This window comes from Pseudorca crassidens, chromosome 4 (genome assembly GCF_039906515.1).
Source record: "Pseudorca crassidens isolate mPseCra1 chromosome 4, mPseCra1.hap1, whole genome shotgun sequence".
NCBI lineage: Eukaryota > Metazoa > Chordata > Mammalia > Artiodactyla > Delphinidae > Pseudorca > Pseudorca crassidens.
The window spans coordinates 2,463,259-2,486,591 of record NC_090299.1 but is presented as its reverse complement, the minus strand read 5'-3'; the positions used below and the strand labels follow the sequence as shown (position 1 = coordinate 2,486,591).

General features: G+C 57.9%; 1 protein-coding gene across 1 annotated transcript; it reads left to right on the top strand.

Moving 5' to 3' along the window:
- Nucleotides 1–6,632: 6,632 nt before the first annotated feature.
- Nucleotides 6,633–20,257, top strand: LRPAP1 (LDL receptor related protein associated protein 1). Its single transcript, XM_067734967.1, has 8 exons — nucleotides 6,633–6,899; nucleotides 11,305–11,449; nucleotides 13,055–13,179; nucleotides 13,480–13,600; nucleotides 13,968–14,126; nucleotides 15,396–15,478; nucleotides 16,658–16,834; nucleotides 19,809–20,257. Exons 1-8 carry the CDS (start codon nucleotides 6,690–6,692, stop codon nucleotides 19,869–19,871), a joined length of 1,083 nt encoding a protein of 360 aa, XP_067591068.1. The 5' UTR covers nucleotides 6,633–6,689; the 3' UTR covers nucleotides 19,872–20,257.
- The last annotated feature ends 3,076 nt before the right edge of the window (nucleotides 20,258–23,333 follow it).

Sequence of the window (23,333 nt, the reverse complement as noted above, 5' to 3'; positions counted from 1 at the left end):
GGGGATCATCGTGTCCTGGGCTAGATCAGCCGCCATGAGTTCGAATCCTGGCTCTGCCACTTTCTAGCTGTCTGACCTGGGACAAGTGACCTCACCACTCCAAACCGTAATTTTCTCCTCTGTAAATGGGGGTGTTTACGGGACACTTCCTAGCAGAAAGCCAGGCACCCGCACAACACTCATTAGGCATAGAGGTCCTCACTCCACCTCTGGAGAGCAGGAAGCCCAGCTGTGCTGTCCCCATCAGATGGCTGCTGCGGTCCCAGACGCGTGTGACCTTCTCGAGTCACGCACCTGTCACTCTTGTCATCAGAAAAGGTGTCCTTCCCCCCCCCCCAAGTGCAACCACCCATTGAGATGGGACCCTGGGAACTGGGTCACTTAGGGAAGCGCTCAGGGGGCCGGGGGGAGGCGGGGGGGGGCAGTGCCAGGGGCACTAAGCAGGAGTCTCGAGGCAGAGTCCTGGCCACGGCGAGGGGCTGGGCCCAGAGCCAATTTAACTGCACCTCAGCAGGTGCTGCAAAGTTGGATTCACACAAAAAGTACCTGAGTGCACGTCTCTTTGGGGGAGGCTGGAGCGCGGAGGAGGATGAACTCTTACAAAAACGGCAACTTTTTAAAATGCTTTTCTTTGCCAAGTTTCAGCCTGGTGGGAGTTTCATGTCGGAACCACTAAGTAGGAGTTGATAACGGACAGGTTAATCATTCTCATGCAGGGGTGCAGTGCTAAGCGATGATCCAGGCACCCAGGTGAGGTGCTTCCAGGGGCTGCCAGCGCGGGAGACCCCAGGGAGAGCAAAGGGCACGGGAGCAGGGGGTGGGAGAAAGCAGGGGAGGGGTCCCCATGTCCCCACCACAGTACACACCTGGGTGGGAGAGGCTTCAGGCCAGCCCCCATGCCCTTGGGACCAGGATGCCAGAGTCTACAGAAACACTGGAGGTGGGGGGACTTCCCTGGTGGCGCAGTGGTTAAGAATCCGCCTGCCAATGCAGGGGACACGGGTTCGAGCCCTGGTCCAGGAAGATCCTACATGCCGTGGAGCAACTAAGCCCACGAGCCACAACTACTGAAGCCCGCGTGCCCTAGAGCCGGGGGGCCGCAACTACTGAGCCCGTGCACTGCAAGTACTGAAGCCCACGTGCTAGAGCCCGTGCTCTGCAACAAGCGAAGCCACCACGATAAGAAGCCTGCGCACCGCAAGGAAGAGTAGCCCCTCCTCTCGTTGCAACTAGAGAAAGCCCGCGCACAGCAACAAAGACCCAACACAGCCCCAAAATAAAAATAAATAAAAAATTAAGAAATTTAAAAAAAGAAACACTGGGGAGCAGAGGGGAGTGGGGAGCTGTCTGGAGCCTGGAAAGAGCTTTGAGCTGCCTTCTCTCCCCCAACCCCCAGCCCCAGCCCCCTTCACCAGCCCTCAGATCCTGATGGATAAGGTCTCCCCCAGGAATGTTCTGGATCTGAAGTGGGTACGAGATCTTCACCATCTATTCCTTTGCCCATGATCACCAAGGGCTTTGTGACACCTTGTTTTGAAGAAAAGGCAGCATATTCTAGGACCAGTCTGGGAACAAGGGAAGAATTCATCATGCCTCCCTACATCCTTCCATCCTTCCATCCTTCCATCCATCCATCCATCCACCCATCCCTCCATCCATCCATCCATCCATCCATCCACCCATCCCTCCATCCATCCATCCATCCATCCCTCCATCCACCCATCCCTCCATTCATCCATCCGTCCATTCATCCACCCATCCCTCCATCCATCCATCCATCCATCCACCCATCCCTCCATCCATCCATCCACCCATCCCTCCATCCACCCATCCATCCATCCATCCATCCATCCACCCATCCCTCCATCCATCCATCCATCCACCCATCCATCCACCCATCCATCCATCCATCCATCCATCCACCCATCCATCCATCCATCCATCCCTCCATCCATCCATCCATCCATCCCTCCATCCACCCATCCCTCCATTCATCCATCCGTCCATTCATCCACCCATCCCTCCATCCATCCATCCACCCATCCCTCCATCCACCCATCCATCCATCCATCCACCCATCCATCCATCCATCCATCCACCCATCCCTCCATCCACCCATCCATCTACCCATCCATCCATCCACCCATCCCTCCCTCCATCCATCCATCCCTCCACCCATCCCTCCATCCATCCATCCACCCATCCCTCCATCCACCCATCCATCCATCCATCCATCCATCCACCCATCCATCCATCCATCCATCCCTCCATCCATCCATCCATCCATCCATCCATCCATCCATCCATCCCTCCATCCATCCATCCACCCATCCATCCATCCACCCATCCCTCCATCTATCTATCCATGCATCCATTCATCATCCGTCCTTCCATCCCTCCATCCACTTACACATCTACCCATCCATCTATTCATACATCCATCATCTATCCATCTATCCATCCATTCCACACACCTTCACTGAGCACCAACTCTGAGCCCAGCCCTGTGCTGGAGACAAGGATGCAGGAAACACAGTCACTGCTCTCAGAGGACATATGGTCCAGGAGGGAAGAAGACATGGACAGAAGCACAAGAAAAAGACACAGAAGCAAGGCTGTGGCTCGTGCTCCACATCCCGTGGGGACAACTGGAGTTACTGGCGTTATGAAGAGAAGATGTGAGGGAATTGGCAACCTGTTGGGTACCCACCACAATAGCTGGCAGAGGAGAAGGAGAACAAGAGACGGTGATGAGCAGTAAAAATGTTACCAGGTCAGCAGAGTATAAATCCCAGCGGCTGAAGGATGCTTGGGGCTGGGCCCTGGAGGGTCTACTGGAAAGACGGGTGGTGTGATTACTGCATGGGTGCTTGGAACTGTGTTCAGGAGGCAGGTAGAGTTCACGTAATGGGTCACAAAGTGGTCTGGCCATAGGAGTAGGTGGCTGGGGTAGGTTGGAGGTCAAGTTCATCAGAGGAGAGCGGGTGGATGGATCACCCACCTGGAAATTGAAATCCCTGAGGATGATAAGGGGAGAGGGTTAAAGAGGGATGCTGTCTTTGAAGGACAGGGGAGCCCCATTTTCTGTTAGAGCGAGGTCAAGGTTCAGACAAAAGGTATAGGATGTGGCAGTGTCGTGGCTCAGGAGGGCACAGCTGGAGCGTTTGGGGGGTCAGGGGGCCATGGGGGAAGGGTCAGAGAAGGGATGTACAGAGCTGCACAGGCAAGTATGGCCTGGGAGACTTGAACATTACATACAGAGGGAGAACGAGGCACGTCTCCAACAGCTAAGTCAGCCGGCCCTTAAACACACTTGCTGCTGGAAGCTGAGCCAGCCCGGACGCCACGGCCCCCAAGGTGAGCACTTTGCTTTGCTCAGGGAGGCGTCCCCCAAGCACAGCCTCCCTTTGCCTCAGCAGGCAACGGATGCAGCCAACTCCTGCGACAGGTCGAGGGCTCCCCCAGCACTGTGTCTGTCTGCGGATGGACACACCTCCGCCCTCACAGCGGGCAGGGAGGGGAGTCCTCAGCACCCAACCCCGGGCCGGGCAGGGTGGGTGCCCTGAACCGAGGCAGAAGAAGTCGAGCCGGCAGCTGCTGAAAACCGACGTCCACCCTTGGGGGATAAGCCGAGGGGCAGAGACGGGCCTCACCCGGAGCGCCTGCTCGGTGCCCGGCCTGCTCTGAGCGCAATTCACTCACTGAAAGGAAGACTTCCTATTCTGACACGTAGAATGCGCACCGAGGAGTGTTTAAAATGTGGGCACCCGACTGGAAGAACGGAGACAAGACACGCCCCTGTGCTCTGCCCGCTTCTGCAGAGGGAAGCCATCTTGGAAGTCGTGCACCGCAGATGGGGCAGGCTGGGTCCCTGCATCACCACCTGGACCACTGCCTGCTGACCAGGAGCATCTGCCCTTCAGATCTGAACAGGAGGAGGAAGAAACATCTCTCCTCTGGGGGCCTTTATGCACTTTGCTATACGTATTTTGTTATAGGAGTTAGCCTAATGTAACTAATGAACAGGATAAGTGCATTAACTGTTAGTAGCCAAGCAGCTGGGAACTGGTGCTTCTGACTAAGAGGGAGGAACAGGCACTGAATTTGCCCTTCTGCCTGAAACAACTAAACAACTGGATAAAATATAGGAAACAATGGTTCTCGAGATACTGGACATGAGGCAGGAAGGACAGCAGATCACCTTAATTCCAGGCACCTTAAACCCTTCTCTGGAATAACACAGGCTACGATTTAAAACTAACTGAATATCATACTCAGCTGAGAAAAAGACTGAAATAATGCCATTTGCAGCAACATGGGTGGGCCTAGAGATTATCAAACTAAATGAAATAAGACAGAGAAAGACAACTATCATATGATATTACTTATATGTGGAATCTAAAAAAAAATGATACAGGGACTTCCCTGGTGGCGCCGTGGTTAAGACTCCAAGCTCCCAATGCACGGGGCCCGGGTTCAATCCCTGGTCAGGGAACTAGATCCCACATGCCACAGGGCAACTAAGAGTTTGCGTGCCACAACTAAGGAGCCCGCCTGCCGCAACTAAGACCCAGCACAACCAAATAAATAGTTTTTTTAATAATAAAAATAAATTTAAATGATACAAATGAACTTATTTACAAAACAGAAACAGACTCACAGACATGGAAAATGAACTTATGGTTACCGAAGGGGAAAGAGGGGGGAGCGATAAATTGGGAGTTTGGGATTAACAGTTATACACTACTATATATAACATACATAACCAACAAAGACCTACCGTACAGCACAGGGAACTATAATCAATATCTTGTAATAACCTATCATGGAAAAGAATCTGAAAAAGAATGCATATATATGTATATAAAACTAGAACACTTTGCTGTACACCTGAAACTAACACAACGTTATAAACCAACTACGCTTCAATTGAAAAGGTAACTAAATATCAACTCCTGGGGCTTCCCTGGCTGCCCGACGGTTAAGACTCCACACTTCCACCGTAGCGGGTACGGGTTCAATCCTGGGTCAGGAGACTAAGATCTAAGATCCCGCAAGCCGGCGTCCTCATCGACCCTCCACCTGGAATGCTCTCCTGTTACCTGAAAACTGGGTTTGCCTCTTAGTGGGTGTCAAGCCAAAACACACAATCAAGTCAAGTAGTGGGAGAAGGATTTGTTACTTGCAGTAAGTAAGGAGAACATCGAGGCTACTTCCCAAAGCAGTGTCGCCCTGAACAGCAGAACTGGGGAAGCTTTAAGCTAAGGGAACATGCATATTCATGAGGGGGCTTGTGCAGGAGGAATTTAGCATAGAACTGGGGCAAGAGTCATCCCGGGTTGACAGTCCAGGTCTTAGTTGACTGAAGCCAGCAAAGATCAATAGCGTCCGTTCTCTGGCTCCAGTGAGTCTGGTGGCCAGTTGTCCGAGGAGGTTCAGACCCCGTAAAAACAGCTCGAGAATATGTATCAGAATAATCTTTACCTTTGACACAGAACTGGGAGTCTTTATGACTGAGTTAGTATCTCCGATACGGTTAAATGATTTTCCTGGCCTGGAAATAGCTGTTTGCTCTTACATTCTTTTGTTTCCTTAAAATCATTAACTCCTGAGACGTGTTCTTCCGCAAAGGCGAGCATTGTGGCCAGGCTTAGATTACAACATGGCCTACACCTAAAGTGGCTTCTCTTATGTCAAGAAGCCATGCCTGGTTCTCTTTCTTTGGGGTCTCCCTTGTCCCCCAACTGCCTGCACTCCCTCCCAGGCACAGTCCAGCGTCCTTACCAGATGGATTCACCCTGTCCCTTCTCAAACCATCCAAGCACCTAGGGGGTGCCTCTACCCGACCCTATAAGCTACGTGAGGGCCGCAATCTGCTTCTCACTCTTTCCCCGTTTCCTGCTCTTCCCCCAGGGAACTGACCGGCTCACTGGACCCATCAAATTGGCCGCGTTCAGTTTTGCTCGATTTACGAAACAGCAGGTGGGAAGAAAGGAAACAAGTACACAAGTATCTCTAATACAGAACAAGTGCATGGAAGATAAGCGGGATGCAGTTCAAAGACAAGTGTTGGGGTGCCAGCGCTCCCTGGGTCACGGGGAAAGCTTCGGGGGGACGGGAGCGAGAAGGCTGTTTTCCTCTGACAAGTGAAGGAGTGGGCTGGGTGGGTCTAGGGTTCCCAACAGAGACACTGACGCTGGAGTGCCGAGCAGAGGCCACCTTCCAGAGACCGTAATGACAAGGAAGGCTCAAGACCAAGGCAGATGACACAGAAACAATCTAAGGTGCGGCAGACACGCTCCCGATTTCTGAACTGTTTATGCTTTCTACGGAGTCGAAGGGAAAGGGCGCTCCGGTCAATCCGGGCTGCGGAGTCGGGGCTCTTTTCTCCACCAAGTCTGTAGCAACCCCGCAATCCCAGCTAGGGCAGCCCTAGCCGCAGTTGGTGGCTCCCGTCGTCACGAGGCCGCGGCGTGGTTGCCTAGGAAACGCCCGCGTGCCTCCGCACGGCTCCCCGGGCCTTGTAGTCCGCCGGCCGCCTCTCTTGGACCGGCCACACGGGGAGAGACTACAACTCCCAGGAGGCAGCGCGGCGGGCCCTGGGGGCGGGGCGGGCCCTGGTGGGCGGGTCCGGCCTAGGGCCTTTTCCCTCCCGCAGCTCCTAGGGTCTCCGCGTCTGGAGGAGGAAGATGGCGTCTGGGAGGGCTCGAACCTGGCTGCGGGAGCTCCGGCCGCCGCCGCTGCTACTGTTGCTGCTGCTCCTTGGGCCGTGGCCGGCGGCGGGCCACGGCGGCAAGTACTCGCGGGAGAAGAATGAGCCCGAGCCTTCTTCGAAGCGCGAGCCCGGGGGGGAGTTCCGCATGGAGAAGCTGAACCAGCTGTGGGAGAAGGCCCAGCGGGTGAGCGGCGGCCGGGCCCCTCTACCTCGGGGGTCCGCGGTGCCGGGCTTCCTCTACCTCGGGGGTCCGCGGGGCCGGGGCTTCCTCTAGTTTCGGGGGTCCGTGGGGCAGGGGCTTCCTTTAATCCTGGGATCGGCGGAGCCCGGGCCGGGGTCTCTTCTAATCCCGGGGTCCCCGGGGCCCGGGTCTCCTCTAACTTTGGGGGTCTACGGGGCCGGGGCCTTGAGCCTTTGACAGCCTCACACCCGCCCGCAGAGGTAGGTGTGGGTACCCCTTGCCTTGCGCCTCCGGGAAGAGGGACCCTGGCCTGGTGATGACAGGCGAAGACTTGGGAGGCCTTGGTGCCTGGGCAGAAGGGCCGCCCCGCCAGTTTGAACTGGCAGCTTTGCAGCTGAGGCCGAGATCCCTCCCTGCAGGCAGACCCAGGTCTCCTGCCTTGCACGTTTTTGCCTTTTCTCCTACCTTGTATTTCTCTGTATGGAGAAACAAGAAAAACAGGTGACACTGAGCACGGAGACAAGCCCAAGGACAGCGGAAATCCTAGAAGCAAAAGCCAGTTCTTGTTAAATCGGGTGAGGGGATGTGGTGAGGTGAGAGGAGAACACCCGAAACTTAAGACGCTAGTGAACTAAATCTAAATCCAGCTGTGCTCATTTTAGAGAAGAAAGCAAGAAAGCCCAGAGGGCAAAGGACGCCTCCAAGGTCACTCCGCCTGGGGGTAGAATTGGGACTCCTGCTTGCTGCTTGGGGTGTGACCTGGACCCCTCCGCCTCCTCGTTAACATAGCGGCCCCTCCTTTGTTGGGTGGGGTTTGTTTTTAGTGAAATGGGTATTTATAAACTTCCCCCAACCCTCTGGGCCGCAGCGTCTTCATGAGATCCAGGCTTCCACTTTTAAGCATTCCTGAGTCCTTGAGAAGGAGAGTAAAACAAAGTAAGGACTGAGTTTTGGAAGAGAGGGGAAAACTGCGGGAAGGAAAGGCGGAGGGAGGGGTAAGGGCTGGGGAAGGGATGTGGCAGGGGGACTGCAGGGCAGGCAGGGGCGGGTGGATGCCCCCAGGCCCAGCGCTGTTCCCAGACCAGTGGCCCTGAGGATCCTGCTGGGGGCCCACCTGTCAGGGCCCACTGTGTGTGTGCAGCCTTCCCGGGTAAGAGAGAGCACTCTGGGCTGGAGAAGCGGGGGGGGGGGGGGGGGGGGGGGCTTCCTGGAGGAAGGGGACCTTGTGTCCAGGAACCTGCCCTGAGCCCTTCTGCTTGCAGGGCTGTCCTGGTCAGCCCCGCCTTGTCCGTCCAGATGCTGCTTTGCATCTGCCCAGCCTGGGCAGCCTCTTCACACCTCCTGGCTGTCACCTGCCCTCGAGCTGCACCCGCCTGAACCGCCCCCCCGCCCCCATGCTCAGTGCACTGCTGACCTGGGCAGCCTCAGGTCACATCTGTCCGAGAGAGTCTGAATCGGTTCTGCAGGAACCCCAACCCTGCCCCAGCCTCGGACGGACGGGCCTTGGACTGGATGACCTTTCCGGGCCCCTTGGCCCTGAATTCTACAATTGCACGTACAAGTCTCCTGCTGAACGAAATATGCAGACCTTCCAGGGTGGGGTGCATGCCTGTTGGCATTTTCCGGGTCCCTCCTCACATCCGGACGCCTCGCGTGGGTAGGCAGACCCACAGAATACAAGCTGGCCTGTCCCGGGCCCTCTACGCTGAGAAGCTTCAAGGGCGGCGGCGGAGCTGGTCCCGGGTGGCGAGCTGTGCAGTCCTCCCGGTGCCGGGCTGGGGTGGGCACTGCCGCTGCTCAGAGCCGGTGCCCAGGGCGGTGTGGGGCACCCGGCACACCTGTGCCAGGGTTCTCAGCCTTGGATAATTTGCTCTCTGGAAACATCATGTTTCTTTGTTTTCTAAACATGAAACGATCTCATAGCATGTCATGCCTAGCGTGTACCCAGGGTGAGGGAGAGGAGTCTGATGAAGGCGCCCGCCTCGCCCTCTCTTTCCAGCCCACCTTCTACGGGGGTGGGGGCAAGTCCCGCCTTGGTCCACAGATGCCTCCCCACTGTGAGACCAGACCAGGGAGCTGCTGGTGTTGCTTCATCACAGCCCAGCACCTCCAGTCTTGACTTGCTGTGAAACTGCCGTGCCTTTTGATCCAGGCGCTTCAGGAGAGCTGTGGGCCCCGCGGCAGGCACAGGGTTCCTTCCAGAGCCTCGCGAGTCTTGTGACCTCTCCGGGGTGTTGCAAGGCTCCTGAGCAGGGAGGGGCTGGAGCCGTCCTTGGAGCTTTGGGGGGTGGGTGAAGCCGTGGGAAGTCGTCCCGAGGGGTGCCCCTGTGGAGACGTCTGGTTGGCGTCTCCCTCCCGGGGTTGCCGCGCGCGCACGTGTGTGTGTGTGTGTGTGTGTGTGTGTGTGTGTGAGTGAGTGATAAGAACTTAAGGTAGATCTACCCTCTTAGCGAATTTTTAAATAATAAGTATGCAGTGTAAATAGTGGAGGGTGTTGCGCTGTGCAGTGAGCCCCGGGACTCGCATAACTGCCTTTGTGCCCTTTGACCCGCACCTTGCACCCCCTCCTGGCTGTTGTGAATAGTGCTGCAGTGAGCATGGGACCCCAGATCTTCCTTCAACGTCCTGATTTCAGTTCCTTCAGATAAATACCCAGAAGTGGGCTTTGCTGGATCACAGTGTATTGATGGTTCTCGTCTTCATGTTTGAGGAACCTCTACTGTTCTCCACAGTGGCCGCGCCAATTTTGCAGTCCCAGCAGCAGTGCACGAGGGTTCCCGTTTCTCATTCTCACCAACAGTTGTTGTTTTCTGTTTGTTTCCCATAGTAACCGTCCTAATGGGTGTGAGGCGGTACCTCACTGGGGTTGGATTTGCGTTTCCCCGATGAGTCGAGATGTGGAGCATCCTTCCAAGTGCCTGTCAGTCATTTGTATGTTGTGTTTGGAGCAATATTTATTCAAGGTCTTCACCTATGTTTTTAAAAATCAGGTCATTACTTCTGTTCAACGTAGTTGTGGAAGTTCTAGTCAGAACAGCTAGGGAAGTAAAAAGAAATAAAAGTCATCCAAAAAAAAAAAAAATAAAAGTCATCCAAATCAGAAGGGAGGAGGTAAAGGTGTGTGTCTGCAGGCGATGTGATCTTATGCGGAAAACCCTAAAGACGTCAGGAGATAACTCAGATCTAGTTAACAGCCACCGCGGCTGCAGGATGCGGAAGCAACATACAAGCCTCGGCTGCATTTCTGTACGCCAGCGTCAGACTCTGAAAAGGAAATTAACGAAACAATCCCATTTACGGTAGCAGCAGAAGGGATAAAGTACCCAGTGACATTTCGCCATGTGTCCTGGGCCAGTTCTTAACCTCCCTGGGCCTCAGTTTACCCGAGCAGCCTGCAGGGTGATGGTGAAAGTTGCAGAGGCAGAGGAGAAGGTGCCGGGCTCGTGAGGCCCCTGGCTGAGAGCAGCTCCGTGGAGGGCGCCGTGCGCACCCTGAGCCTTGGGCCGAGGGTGTCCGGGATGCGGGCCCAGCGGCGACGGCCGCTGATGAGCGGCTTCCTCCTGCCCAGCTGCTTGTCTCCTGGTTGTAGGTGATTTACTCCACTTTAATATTTGACAGAGGCTGCTCTGCATTTGGAGTTATTAACCAGTTCTTTTCACATGAGCCATTAACAGTTAACTTCAAGTTAAGGAGGTTAGAAGGGTCCGGAGAGTGGCCTTTTTTGCCTGGGCTCCGTGCCTGCTGTTGGGGGCAGCACTGTCACCCGGGGCATCTCCAGCCCTGAGCCCGCGGGCCTCCACGCTTCAGAGGAAGGCTGGCACCAGATCACGACTCACCCTTGTGAGACGCAGAGCCTCGGACGCTGCTGGGCACCAGTCTGCAGCTCGGGGCTCCGGCCCGGACGTTGGCGCCCGGGGAGGTGGACAGCCAGGAAGGTGTGCAGGGGGCAGGTCCCAGCGCCCTCGCCCACTGTCCTGTCATCTGTGGGGAGCGCCTGCCTGGGGTGGTACAGCCATCCGGGGAGCCGATGCGCCCAAGGGCTACCTGGGGGGAGCCCAGCACTCGCAGCCTCCCCAGGGCCCCGGCTGGGAACGTGAGGCGTCCTGCGACAGGAGCCCCTGGGCCACCAGCACCTGCACACTCAGGCCGCTAGTGGCGGGCGGCTCCCTGGGGACCTGGGATCTGACGAGGCTGGAGAGCAGCCTCGGGGTGTAAGGGCCGGTGGTTTTCGGGCTGCGGGCAGAGGTCCCTTTGAGGCTCTCGTGCGGGGGCACATGTGGGACTTTGGCCGCCTGGGACCCCGGCACAGTCTCCCTGTCGCTGGCGTCTGCTCTCCGAGGTCAGCGTCTCCCGGGCTGTCGCTGGTCCTCGTGCAGCTGGGGGTCACATGTCCTCTTCTCCCCCGTAGCTTGATCTACCTCCTCTGAAGTTGTCCGAGCTCCATGCTGACCTGAAGATACAAGAACGGGACGAGTTCAAGTGGAAGAAATTGAAGGCTGAAGGCCTGGATGAAGACGGAGAGAAGGAGGCGAAGCTCGCCCGCGGGCTCAGCGGTACGTCTCTTCTCAGCCCAGGGGCGGCGGTCGCCCAGGCTTGGGCCCCAGCTTCTTACTCTGACTTGGTTTGATTAAGAGTCGGAGCTGTCCTCGTGAGCCTGGCCCTGGCAAGGTGACCCTCAGCCGTGGGCAGGCACAGCTGCCGGGCTGTCCTGTGCAGGCTCTTGGCACGTGGGAGGGAGGGCCAGGGCAAGGACGTCTGGCCGCGTTAGCGCACAAGCAACCAGGGCTGCTTGGTCCAGGGAGGCGGCTGGGATGGCCAGATGCCCACGGTCACCTGCATGAGGAAGCAGGGATGTTCCCAGGGTCTGGCCGTGTGAAGAGCACTGCCCCCGCCAGTCCGAGCCTTGTGGCCCCTGTGGCCCACCCTGCATCTAGGGCTCCCAGTGCGTCCAGGTGGCCCGGGGCTGGGAGATGGAGGAGGGTGGGGGGCAGGGAGAGCCCCCTGCCCGTGATGCCCGCACCGCAGGCTGGACACCAGGGACACACACTCTTCACAGCTTACTCTCAAGGCTTCCAGTGGGCTGAGCTGCTGGGCAGGGTGAGTTCTGAGGCACAGGCCGTGTAGACAGGGAAGTGAAGCCCCAGGAGGTGAGGTCAGGCTGAGCGGGGCGCTCCCTGGGCTGGCTCAGCTGAGGGTGGGCCCCCATGGGGACCACTTGTGTTCAGCGCTTGTCAGAGGAGGTGCTGGGGGTCAGGGGTCAGGTGGGCCACTGCTCGGATGATGGAGCACAGGGGAAAGGGGAGCCCGGATCCAGAGAGGCCCGGGTGAGGCCTGGAGGGGACAGTGGGGACTGTCTGCAGATGGGAGGAAGGACGCCCGGTCCTTCAGAGCAGGGAGGGTGGGGCAGGCCCACTCCCAACTCAGGAGGTAGGTGTGGGGCGCGAGGAGATGCTGGGAGGGGCGTCCTCCAGGGCAGACCCAGCAGCCCGGCCCCGCTGAGGAGCGCTCCTTCCGGGTCCACTAGGCATCCGCCGCATCATGTTGGCGACGATGGTGCTGAGACGCAGGCCCCCGTCTGGCGCAGAGGCTATGGGCGGCACTGTGTCCTGGGCGCTACTGACAGACGACACGTGGTTGCTGTCCCACGGTGACCGGCCAGCAGCAGGCTGGAGCCAGTGTCCCCTCCTGGCTACCGCTGTTAACTTTTCACCAGAAGCTGCCGACGCTGAGGTTTCTCCTTGTAGAAAATCTTTTCTGCAAATAAAAATATGACTTAGGCCGTGGCAGAGCTTCCCCTGGCCACCGCCCCGTCCATTCTGTGGACTGTCGTCCTCTCCCGCCCTCGCTGGAGTTCGCCCCACGACACAAACGGGCTGCAGGTTTTGGTTTTGCAAACCTGTGAAGCTGGTCCTAAAGGCGGTCCCGGGGATGCTGAGCCCGTCCTGCCGCACCGCGCTCTCCCCCGTGGGTCGGGACAGAGGGATCGGCCGGAAGCGCGCGGCCCCGAGGCCGCCAGTGTGCGCGGGGGCGTTGCTGGAGGAGGATCCCCGGTTTGTTCGCGCTCCTTCCGCTGGGTCCTGAGTGGGCAGGAGAGCTGGGCGGGCGGTGGAGGGGCGGCCCCCAGACCACGGCCTCGAGCCCCTCCTGTGCCCTCCTAGTCATCCTGGCCAAGTACGGTCTGGACGGGAGGAAGGACGCCCGGGCCGTGAGCAGCAACTCCATCAGCCACGGCCCCGCCGACCACAGCCTGGAGGACCCCCGGCTGGAGAAGCTGTGGCACAAGGTACCCTCGCGCTGCCGTCCGCCCTGGAGGCGTCAGGCCTTGGCCTTTGGTTTTCTGCCCCTGCGTCCCCTAGCGAAGGGGGATGAAGGCCGAGAGCTGGGCCTGAGTACTCCACCCGGGAGCAAGGGTCATGCCTGGCCTGCGGGAGTGATCCACAGGGGCACCCGTGTAGCTAACCCCAGGCGGGCAGGCTGCACCCCGAGGTGTGGACAGGTGGGCTCGGCCTATGGGGGGACCCCGAGGCATGGACAGGTGAGCACAGCCCGTGGGGGTGTTCACTGGGGGTGGCTTTCCTTCCAGGCGAAGACCTCTGGGAAGTTCTCCAGTGAAGAACTGGACAAGCTGTGGCGGGAACTCCAGCATCACAAAGAGAAGGTCCACGAGTACAACGTCCTGCTGGAGACTCTGAGCAGGACCGAAGGTGCCCCCGCAGGCGGCCCTGGCTCCAGAGCGTTCCAGAACAGAGCTGCTGGGGGGTTGGGGGCAGTGCCGTGCTGTCAGGCCTCCCTGCTTTCCGAGCAGGAATCTCGGCGTTTAGGAGCCCGTCGGGGTGCCCATGCACGTCTGTGAGTGTGGGTTCAGATGAACCCGTTCTGCGGTGACATGGGCCACCTCTCCTGTCACCGCCGGCCTGACTTCAGGGGGACTTGTGGGGGCTCGGGACCCGCCCTGAGAGAGCAGTGGGGGTGGGGCTGCGGTGGCTCCACGACATCTAGACGAACTTAGACGGAGCTCCACAGGCGGCTCAGGGCCGGGCCCTCACGGCCTCCTGCCTCTGGCTCCCGCAGAAATCCACGAAAACGTCATCAGCCCCGTGGACGTGAGCCGCGTCAAGGAGGACGCGCTGCAGGTGGGCCACGCCGAGCTGAAGGACAAGCTGCGGGGCATCAGCCAGGGCTTCGACCGCCTGCGGAGAGTCAGCCACCAGGGCTACGGCGACCAGGCCGGTGAGCCCCGCGCCCCGCTGCCCGGCGCCCGGGAGACGGCAGCAGAGCCCCTGCAGCCCCTCCGCTCCCAGGGCCACGCCTGGGCTGCTTTCTCCCTCCTGGAAGGTGCACGCACCTGTATTCTAGCCTCACGCGTCCTTTAACCCTCACGGTGGCCCCCGCCCCGCGCATCGGGATGGCTGCTCTGCTCCTGTGCAGACAGCTCGCTGCTCGGGCCGAGGCCGGAGCTCCTCGCTGGGTGCCGCCCCCGGAGGATGGCCTGGGCCTCTGCGCGCGTCTCCCGCGGGGGCTCGCGGCTCGTGCCTGGTGCGGGCTTGCCGGGAGTCGGCCAGCTGCTCTTTGTACCGTCTTCTGTCACCCGTCCGTTCCTTCTCCGGCCTGTTCCCTGAGCACTGGCCACATGGCGGGTGCTGCTGTCGACGCGGGGTGCGTGCAGTGGGGACGCGAGGTGGGCTCCCTGCTCCTCCGCATGGCCCGGGTGCCCCGGGGCACGACTCTGCCCTGCTGGGCTCGCCCGTCTGCCATGGAGAGGGGACCAGGCCACCGTGTGGACCCGCTGTGCTGATCTGCTCAACTGCCATGGAGCAGGGACCCCAAGGGCCTGGCCGTGCAGAGGAGCGGGGTAACTGAGGCTGTGCCTTGGCCCCCCCGCTCCCGGGGCTGCATCCAGCCGGACCCTGCTGCTGGCCTGCCGAGTCCTGCCAGCAGCGCCCCAGGGCCCCGGGCAGCAGGGAGGGTCCGCCGGTGGGGAGGTGGGGCAGCTGGTGAGATGACCGCTGGGCGGGCCGCCGTGGCCACTTGCTCCCAGCCGCCTCCAGCCGTGGGAGGGAGGTGGGTGACAAGGCTGCACCGTTGCCACGTGCTCTCGGGAGTGGTGGCTGAAGTCACAGGGTTCCTTCCGTTGGGTTTACTTCGCTTCAGAGCTACAGGGACAGGCAGCACCTGAGCCACAGCCCGGAACTGTGGGCAGGGGGACCCGCAGTCTGAGCCTCACCCCCCACCCCCAAGCACTCCTGCTTGCTCGCGCAAGGGCTCCTGCGCCCGGGCAGCAGCGGCTCGACCAGGGGCTGCTGAGGGCATCACCAAGGCCCCACCCAGCGGGTCCCAGGAGCCGCAGACTGAGCGTGTGTGGAAGGTGTGCTCGGTCGGCTTCCAGAGGACGCTTGCACTGTGCACAAGCACCGTGCACCGTGCAGGTGGCCTGCGTGGCCCTGCTCATCCCCAGCTGCCGCCGTGCGGGTCACCGAGCCTGCCTTTGCTCCTTCACAGGGTTCGAGGAGCCTCGGGTGCTGGACCTGTGGGACATGGCGCAGTCAGCCAACTTCACCGAGAAGGAGCTGGAGGCCTTCCGGGTAGGGGCGGCGTCTCTCCCAGCGGACTCTCTGAGAACGTGGGGAAGGTCCTCTTCTTTAGTCCTAGCCGATCAGCGTTTCATGGGAACATTCTCTCCTTGCCGTCTGTGTCCCTCCGCTGCCCCGGGTGGCGGCCCGTGTGGGACGAAGCTGGCCTCCAGTGAACACAGTGTGGCTTCAGGGCATCTGCTTAGCTCTGGGTGCACTGGGCACGAGCTGGGGCTTGTGGGATGAGCGGATTGACGGGGATTTGGAGGGGGAGCCAGCAGGACCCTGCAGGGCCGCAGTGCTCGGCCCGGAGGGAGGAAGGGTCTTTGGGTCACCTGGGCCTCCAAGTGGGTTCTGCTGTGGCAAAGCTGCCACGGGGCAGGGGGTCAGGGATCGAGGAAGGGCGCAGGCCCATGGGCGTGAAGCTTCCGTCTCCTTGGACAGGAGCGCAGGGGGAGGGGAGCCTGCCCGGGGCCTGGGGAGTTATTGGACAGGAGTGCAGGGGGAGGGGAGCCTGCCCGGGGCCTGGGGAGTTGGGATCTCCGACACATTCCGCAGGCATCTTGACGTGGGCCTGGGGGCGCTGGGGGACTGTAGGGGTCGGGCCTGGAGGCCCACCTGCGCTGGGGTGGGGGGAGCCTGGAGGCCTGGGGGGTGGAGAGGACGGGGACAGTGCAGGGCTCAGCTAGGCTGGATGTGGGGGCAGGGCCAGAGGGGACCAGAGGCTTGGCAGGCGCCATTTACCTAGAGGGTGAGGGGTCACTGGGAGTGGGGAGGGAGCGCATAGGGTGCGACCCTTGGCCCCTGAAGGCCGTCAGGTCCTGCTGGGGCCCTTTAGAGAGAAGGGCTGCTCACCTGACTTCCATGTGTGCTGCTTCGTGATGGCATGGCAGCCAGGACACCCTCCACCCGAGCCTGCCGTCCCGCTCGGCCCCCAGAGCTGCCCTGGGCAGGCTGCACGGGGAATGGGCGCAGGGTTGCAGCCTTCAGAGCGAGGGAGACCCGGCCCTGGCCTGCCGCCTCTGTGCCTTTTGCACAGGGATGTGTTATCTATTCAAAAATAAATGAAACCTAAGCGTGCAGCCACCTGCCCTGGGTGGTCTCCTGAAGCAGCTGTGAAATTCCATCAGGGACCCTAGGGTGGTAGTAAGAGCGTGTTGGGGTAATTCAGTTGTTTCAACATTATCCTAGGAAGAGCTTAAGCACTTCGAAGCCAAAATTGAAAAGCATAACCACTACCAGAAGCAGCTGGAAATTTCTCATCAAAAACTGAAACACGTGGAGAGCTTAGGAGACCAGGAGCACGTCAGCCGGAACAGGGAACGGTACGCCGTGTTGGAGGAGAAGACCAAGGAGCTGGGCTACAAGGTGGGTGTGCGGCCGCCGGCCAGGCCTCCACGGGAGCAGGCACGTGACAGTTCCGTCAGTGCCAGTGCGCCGGCCCCCTGGCCCCCCGGCCGCCCCTCCCTGGGCCTTGGCCCCCACTCTGCAGAGGGGATGGGATTGTCTCGCCCTCACGGAGCTTGGTGGGAGCAACCACGCAGCTGCTCCTGCTGGGGGACTGCGCAGCCCTGAAGGGGGTCAGCTGCAGGGGGTGGGGGGACAGGGACTGCCCAGGCCTCCCCACCCCCACCTGCCTCTGGGTCTGTTGAGGGCCGGGCTCTGAACCAGGTGAGCAGGGAAGAGGTGCACACGCGCGAGGCGGGCGGGTGGGCAGGCAGCCAGGGCTGGAGCCGGGCCCTTCCAGCCGCACCACTGGCATCCTGGCCCCCAAACATGTGGCCTGGCACTGGCTCTGAAGGTCCTGCGCTCCTGCGAGCTGCCCACGTGGCTTTGGAGGGTCCTGAGTGGACGCGGGAGCCAGCGGTTTGCCAAGCGTTCGGCCTGGGGCGCAAGGAGACCATACTTGGCTCCAGAGTAGCGGCGGGTCCCATGCAGGGCGCTCCTCACGTGCGGCTCAGTGGGGCAAATACCCTAAATGGGGGCGCTGGCTCCGTTATGGGGTGACGTGTGAATGCCAGACAGTGCTCAGGTGTGCAGGACATTGTGAAGCACCAGCAGGGCCGCTGCCCGCCCTCCCCTGGTCATTCGTGGTGAACCCACAAATCCAGGCACTTGCCAGCCACTAAGACGTGAGGGCCCGTCTGCAGCAGAGCCTCTGGTTCAGGTTAAGAGAGAAGGAGGGGCAGGTGGTGTGGACCCTCTGCAGAGCCAGCAGCACGAGCATGGTACGTCGCCACAGACGCCCAGGAAATTCAAAACAGAGGAGCTGGGCCCTGGAGGGAGCCTCCTTTGTGCCTTTTGCGCAGGGATGTGTTATCTATTCAAAAATAAGTGAAACTGGGCTTCCCTGGTGGCACAGTGGTTGAGAGTCCGGCTGCCAATGCAGGGGACATGGGTTAGTGCCCCGGTCCGGGAGGATCCCACATGCTGTGGAGCGGCTGAGCCTGCGCGTCCAGAGCCTGTGCGTCCAGAGCCTGTGCTCTGCAACGGGAGAGGCCACAGCAGTGAGAGGGCCGTGTACCACAAAAAATAAATAAACGAAACTTAAAAAGTGAAAGAAGACCAAAGTAGCGAGAAGGAAGGGAGCATGTGGATTCTTTCCTGCGTTTGGCAGAGCCGAGCGGGGCGAAGCCAGGCATGCCTCGTGGGCGTCCACCTGCAGATCACACCGTGGCGGACTGCACAGCGGGGATGAAGAGGGAACTGGGGCTCCTGGCTCCCCCGGCCGTGGAGAAGGGGCTCTGACGCGCTGTGAGCACCGGGGCTGCTGGAGGAGACCTCCCCAGGTCCCCGCCCGGCCCGGGCTCCTGCGCAGGAGGCCGGCAGCACCAGCCCGCGGGGCTCTGTGAACTAGGAACAGAAAGAGCAGAGCCCAGACCCTCGGGCTGCCGCAGCGGCACCCGCCATCATGTGACGAGGACAAGCTGGCAGGAGCCGCGGACGAGTCGGGGTCTTCATTTGCTGCTTTTGAAATGACGTACCGTAGGCAGCCCGCCATGACAGGCCCCTCAGCCCACGGGGTCACCCCCAGAGCATGAAGCTCTGGTGACTGGAGGGGACCGTGGTGCTGGGCCCTGTAGGACGTCTTCTATGTGAGCCCCGTACATGTGCTGCCGGCAGGAGCCTCGCCTCAGACCTAGAGGCGTGCAGACTGAAAGTGAGCGGGTGGAAAAAGGTATTCCACACAAATGGAAATCAAAGCCACGACAGCAGTACTCACACCAGACAAAATAGACTTGAAAACAAAGACTGCAACAGGAGACAAAGGTAGACATTACATAACGGGATCAATCCAAGAAGACGACGTAACAATTGTTTAAATGTAAGTGCACCCAACATGGGAGCAACTATGACCAGGCATAAAGGGAGACACTGACAGTGACACTAATAGTGGGGGACTTTGCCACCCCCTTACCTCAGTGGACAGATGATCCAGACAGAAGATCAGTAAGGAAACACAGGCCTTAAGCGACGCATCAGACCAGATGAACGCTGTAGATACCTATAGAGCATTCCAGCGAAAAGCAGAATACACGTCCTTCTCAAGTGCACACAGGACATTCTCCAGGACGATCACTTGCTGGGCCACACAACAAGCCTCAGTAAATATAAGAAAATCATATCAAGCATTTTTTCCAACACACGAGATTGAGACTAGAAATAAACTACAAGAAAAAAAAACTCCAGAAAACACAAGCACATAGAGGCTAAACAGTATGCTACTCAACAATCAGTGGGTCTCTGAAGAAATGAAAGAAACTTAAAAATACCTGAAGACAAGCAAGAAGACAACTTTCCCAAACCTAGAGGACACAGCAAAAAGGGAAGTGCACTGCAATGCAGATCTACCTCAGGAAGTAAGAATCTCGAATAAACAACCTAACCTTACAGTTGAATTAGAAAAAGAACAGACAAAACCCAAAGTTAGTAGAAAGAGAGGAATCAGGAGGATCAGAACAGAAATAAAGACCAAAAAAAATAGAAAAGATCAATGAAATTAGGAGCTGGTTCTTTGGAAAGATAAGCAAAGCTGATAAACCTTTATCCGGACTCATCAAGAAGCGAACGAGAATGGGCCCAAATCAACGAAAGCGAAAGCAGAAACGCGGACGAGGGGGTGGAGAGCGGGAGCAGCGCTGTTCCTGCTCCTCGCTGTTCCTGACGTGCCTTGGGGGCTGTTTGTGGCTAACGAGCTGCCTTTATGATTTATTTACGATCGGCTCTGGATGGGAGGGTACTCGGACAGCAGGATCACCCAGCTGAGAGTTTTCAGCGACAGGCTGTGTGTCTCAGGTCATGAGCAGATCTGCTAACTGGTTCACCTGTGCTGTCCCCGCAGGTAAAGAAGCATTTGCAGGACCTGTCCAGCCGCATCTCCAGGGCTCGCCACAATGAGCTCTGAGGCCCCGGAGCCTGGCCGGCGGCACAGAGGAGGCGCCAGCTGCCTGGGGCTCCTGAAGACGGGCCTGGGTGCTCAGGGGTGGCGTGTCACCAGCAGAACCTCAGGGTGGGCGCGAGGGGGACGGGCCACGAGGGGCCTGAGCAGGAGGGATAATGCCGCCGGCCGGGAAGAGGAGCCCCGTGATCCCGCCCCGCCCACCCCTGGCTGGTGGCCCTCTGCCCTCAGCACAGCCAGCCGTCACCTCTGTTGAGAATGCAGTTCCCAGCTGCCCGTGGAGTGCTGGTCCCCTATGCTACAAGGTCACAGTTTGCATCAAAATCAAAAATCTGCCACTGGAAATACTATGTACAGAAGTCCTTACAAATACATTGCAGTATTTAATTAAACCTTGAGGTCACTGAGGCGTCACTGGGTCCCATCTCGCTGTGTCTGCTGGGCCGGGGGACTCAGCCTCAGGTGAGCTGAGCGGCTCCAGGCCGCCATGCCAGCTCCAAGGCCCTTCTCCCACCCCCTCCCCCCCACCTCTGTGGCATGAGATGGAGGAGGGGCTGGTGGGCTGGCTGGGCTCTCCCTGGTCTGGCGCTGAAGTTATGGGGTAGAGACGGCAGGGCAGAGGGGATGGTGCCCAGGCCTCTGACCTGAGCTCCTGGCCCTGCAGGTCAGGGTTGGCAAGAGCCCGACGGCCCACGGGGCTCCACGTGCGGCGAGAGACCAGCTCAGGGTCAGGTCCACAGCACGCGTGGTTCCAAGAGGGTCCCCCAGGTGCTGGGTTCCCGTCTTGGCCACGTCTGATCTCGGCTTTAGCACTGGGACCTGCCACGTGCAGATACCCGTTAGCTGTGCTTACAAGAAAAGCCCAGGGTAGCCCGCCAGGCCTGTCAGGGCACCATGAACATGAGTGGGGAGGTGGCCCCGTGACAGGCAGCTCAGGTGCAGCCTCGTTCCTCTGTGGGTCGCTTGGCCCGGCGCCAGGCCTGTCCAGCACAGGAGGGAACCCTAACCTGGGCCTTCATGTCATGTCTGCCACCGGCCCAACCGGCTGTTGTGTCCCTCAGCCCTGGCCAGGCTTCGGGCAGGGCTGGGGCAAATGCACTGAGACACCTGTCGGGCCCAAGGGAGGACTCGGTGCCACGCGCTCGGGCACTGGGTCCCCCATGTGCACGCATGGCCCAGCCAGGCTCACGCTGGGGGGCAGTGCAAAGTTGGCCCAGGACATGGAGTCGAATGGGGTGGAGCTGACAGCCTAGAGGCAACTCCTGGCTTCAGACGTGTGCAAGGGAAACGGAGGGGCCTTCACTGTGGTTTGCCGTCGCTCTGGCCCTGGAGGAGACGGGTGAGGCGGAAGCCCCCCGATTCAGGGGCAGTGGCTGCACTGTTCAGTCATAGCTTCTAGACGATCACTTTGAAGTAAAGGGGTGTTTGTGTGAGGGCACAGACATATGCCTGTGGCTCAGTGAGCTCTCCCACAAGTGCTGGGGCCCCACCCCTGCTCAAGAAGTGCAGGGCCCCGGGCTCCCCAGGACCCCCTTCCCCAGCACTCCGCTTTCCTAGAGCTAACCACCTGCGCATGTTCCCAAAGCTGTATATTGGAACCTAATCCCCAAGGTGATGGTATCAGGAGGTGGGACCTTTGGGAGGTGATTAGGTCATGAGATTGGGGTCCTCGTGAACAGGATCAGTGCCCTTATGAGAGAGACCCCAGAGCTCCCTCGCCCCCTTCCACTGTGAGGACACAGAGAACCAAGAAGCTGGCCCTGCCAGACACCAAGCCTCCACGGCATGACCCTGGGCTCTGAACTCCAGAACTGAAAGTAACCGGATGCTGTTTACGCCCAGGCTATGGTTTTCTGTTACAGTGGTCCAGTGGACTAAGAAACCACTCTTAGTAAGGTTGGATTTCCCTGTTCAAACTTCATAAACATGCAGTTATAGTGGGGGGATGTGTCTGTGTCTGTCGGGGTGTGTGTGTGTGTGTTGTCTGGCTTCCAGTAGATGTGCTGGTGAGATTCAACAATGTCGAGCAGGAATTTGTTCCTTTTCGCTGCTACGTAGTATTCTGTTATGGGGCGTATCACACTGATTTTACTCCGTTCTGCTGTTGAACACGAGTTGTTTTCAGTTTTGTATGTAACGTCAGTTAGAAATGACTGTGGTGAACATTCGTGGGGGGGTGGAGCTGCTGCCTCCCAAGCACCTCGCTTTCCTCCCCTGGGTTTCCCTCAGGTGCTTTAACGAGGTCCCTGTTGATGGGCAGTTACTTCTAATGCGTTTTTTCAAGATAAGGTGCCCTCCACATAATAAAGCCCACAGCTAACATCAAAAGCTGAAAGCTTTTGCTCTAAAATCAGGAGCAAGACAAGGATACCCGCTCTCAGCACTTCTATTCAACATGGTATTGGCAGTCCTAGCCACAGCAATTTGGGCAACAGAAAGAAAGAAAAGGCATCCAAATTGGAAAGGAAGAAGTAAAACTCACTTCTTGCAGATGACATGAAATTATACACAGAAAAAGCTAAAGACTACATCCAAAAACTGTTAGAACTGATAAACGAATTCAGTAAAGCTGCAGGGCACAAAATTAATATACAGAAATCTGTTGTGTTTCTATATACAGTGAAAGTAAACTACCAGAAAGAGAAATAAAGAAAACGGTCCCATTTATAATTGAAATAATTCAAAGAGAATAATTCAAAGAGAATAAAATACCTAGGAATAAGTTTAACCAAGGAGGTGAAAGTCCTGTACACTGAAAACTGTAAGACATTGATGAAAGAAACTGAGGAAGACACAAATAAATGGAAAGATATTCCATGCTCATGGATTGGAAGAATTAATATTGTTTAAATGCCCATACTACCCAAAGCAATCTATAGATTCAGTGCAGTCCTCTGAAAATTCCAATGACATTTTTCACAGAAACAGAACAAACAATCCTAAACTCTTCATGGAACCACAAAAGACCCCAAATTGCCAAGTCAATCTTGAGAAAGACACAGCTGAAGGCTTCATGCTCTGTGATTTCAAACTATATTACAAGCCTCTAGTAATCAAAACAATATGGTATTGGCATAAAACAGACACATAGATCAATGGAACAGAATAGACCGGAAATAAACCCACACTTATGTGGTCAGTTAATTTACAACAGAGGAGCCAAGAATATACAATGGGGAAAGGACAGTCTCTTCAATAAATGGTGTTGGGAAAACTGGACCACTATCTTACACCATGTACAAAATTTAGCTCAAAATGGATTAAAAAACGTTAAGACTTGAAACCATAAAACTCCTAAAAGAAAACAGGAAGCTCCCTGGCATTGGTCTCGGCGATGATTTTTTGGATCTGACACCAAAAGCAAAGGCAACAAAAGCAAAAATAAATAAGTGGGACTACATCAAACTAAAAAGCTTCTGCACAGCAAAGGAGACCATCAACAACATGAAAAGGGAACCTACGGAATGG

What these genes read in the sequence shown, in the direction of transcription:
- LRPAP1 (XM_067734967.1), top strand. Translation starts at nt 6,690, where the DNA reads ATGGCGTCTGGGAGGGCTCGAACCTGGCTGCGGGAGCTCCGGCCGCCG. An exon ending in TGGAGAAGCTGTGGCACAAG is followed by an intron (nt 13,180 to 13,479) that starts GTACCCTCGCGC and finishes CTTTCCTTCCAG; the next exon opens with GCGAAGACCTCTGGGAAGTT. An exon ending in GGGCTACGGCGACCAGGCCG is followed by an intron (nt 14,127 to 15,395) that starts GTGAGCCCCGCG and finishes GCTCCTTCACAG; the next exon opens with GGTTCGAGGAGCCTCGGGTG.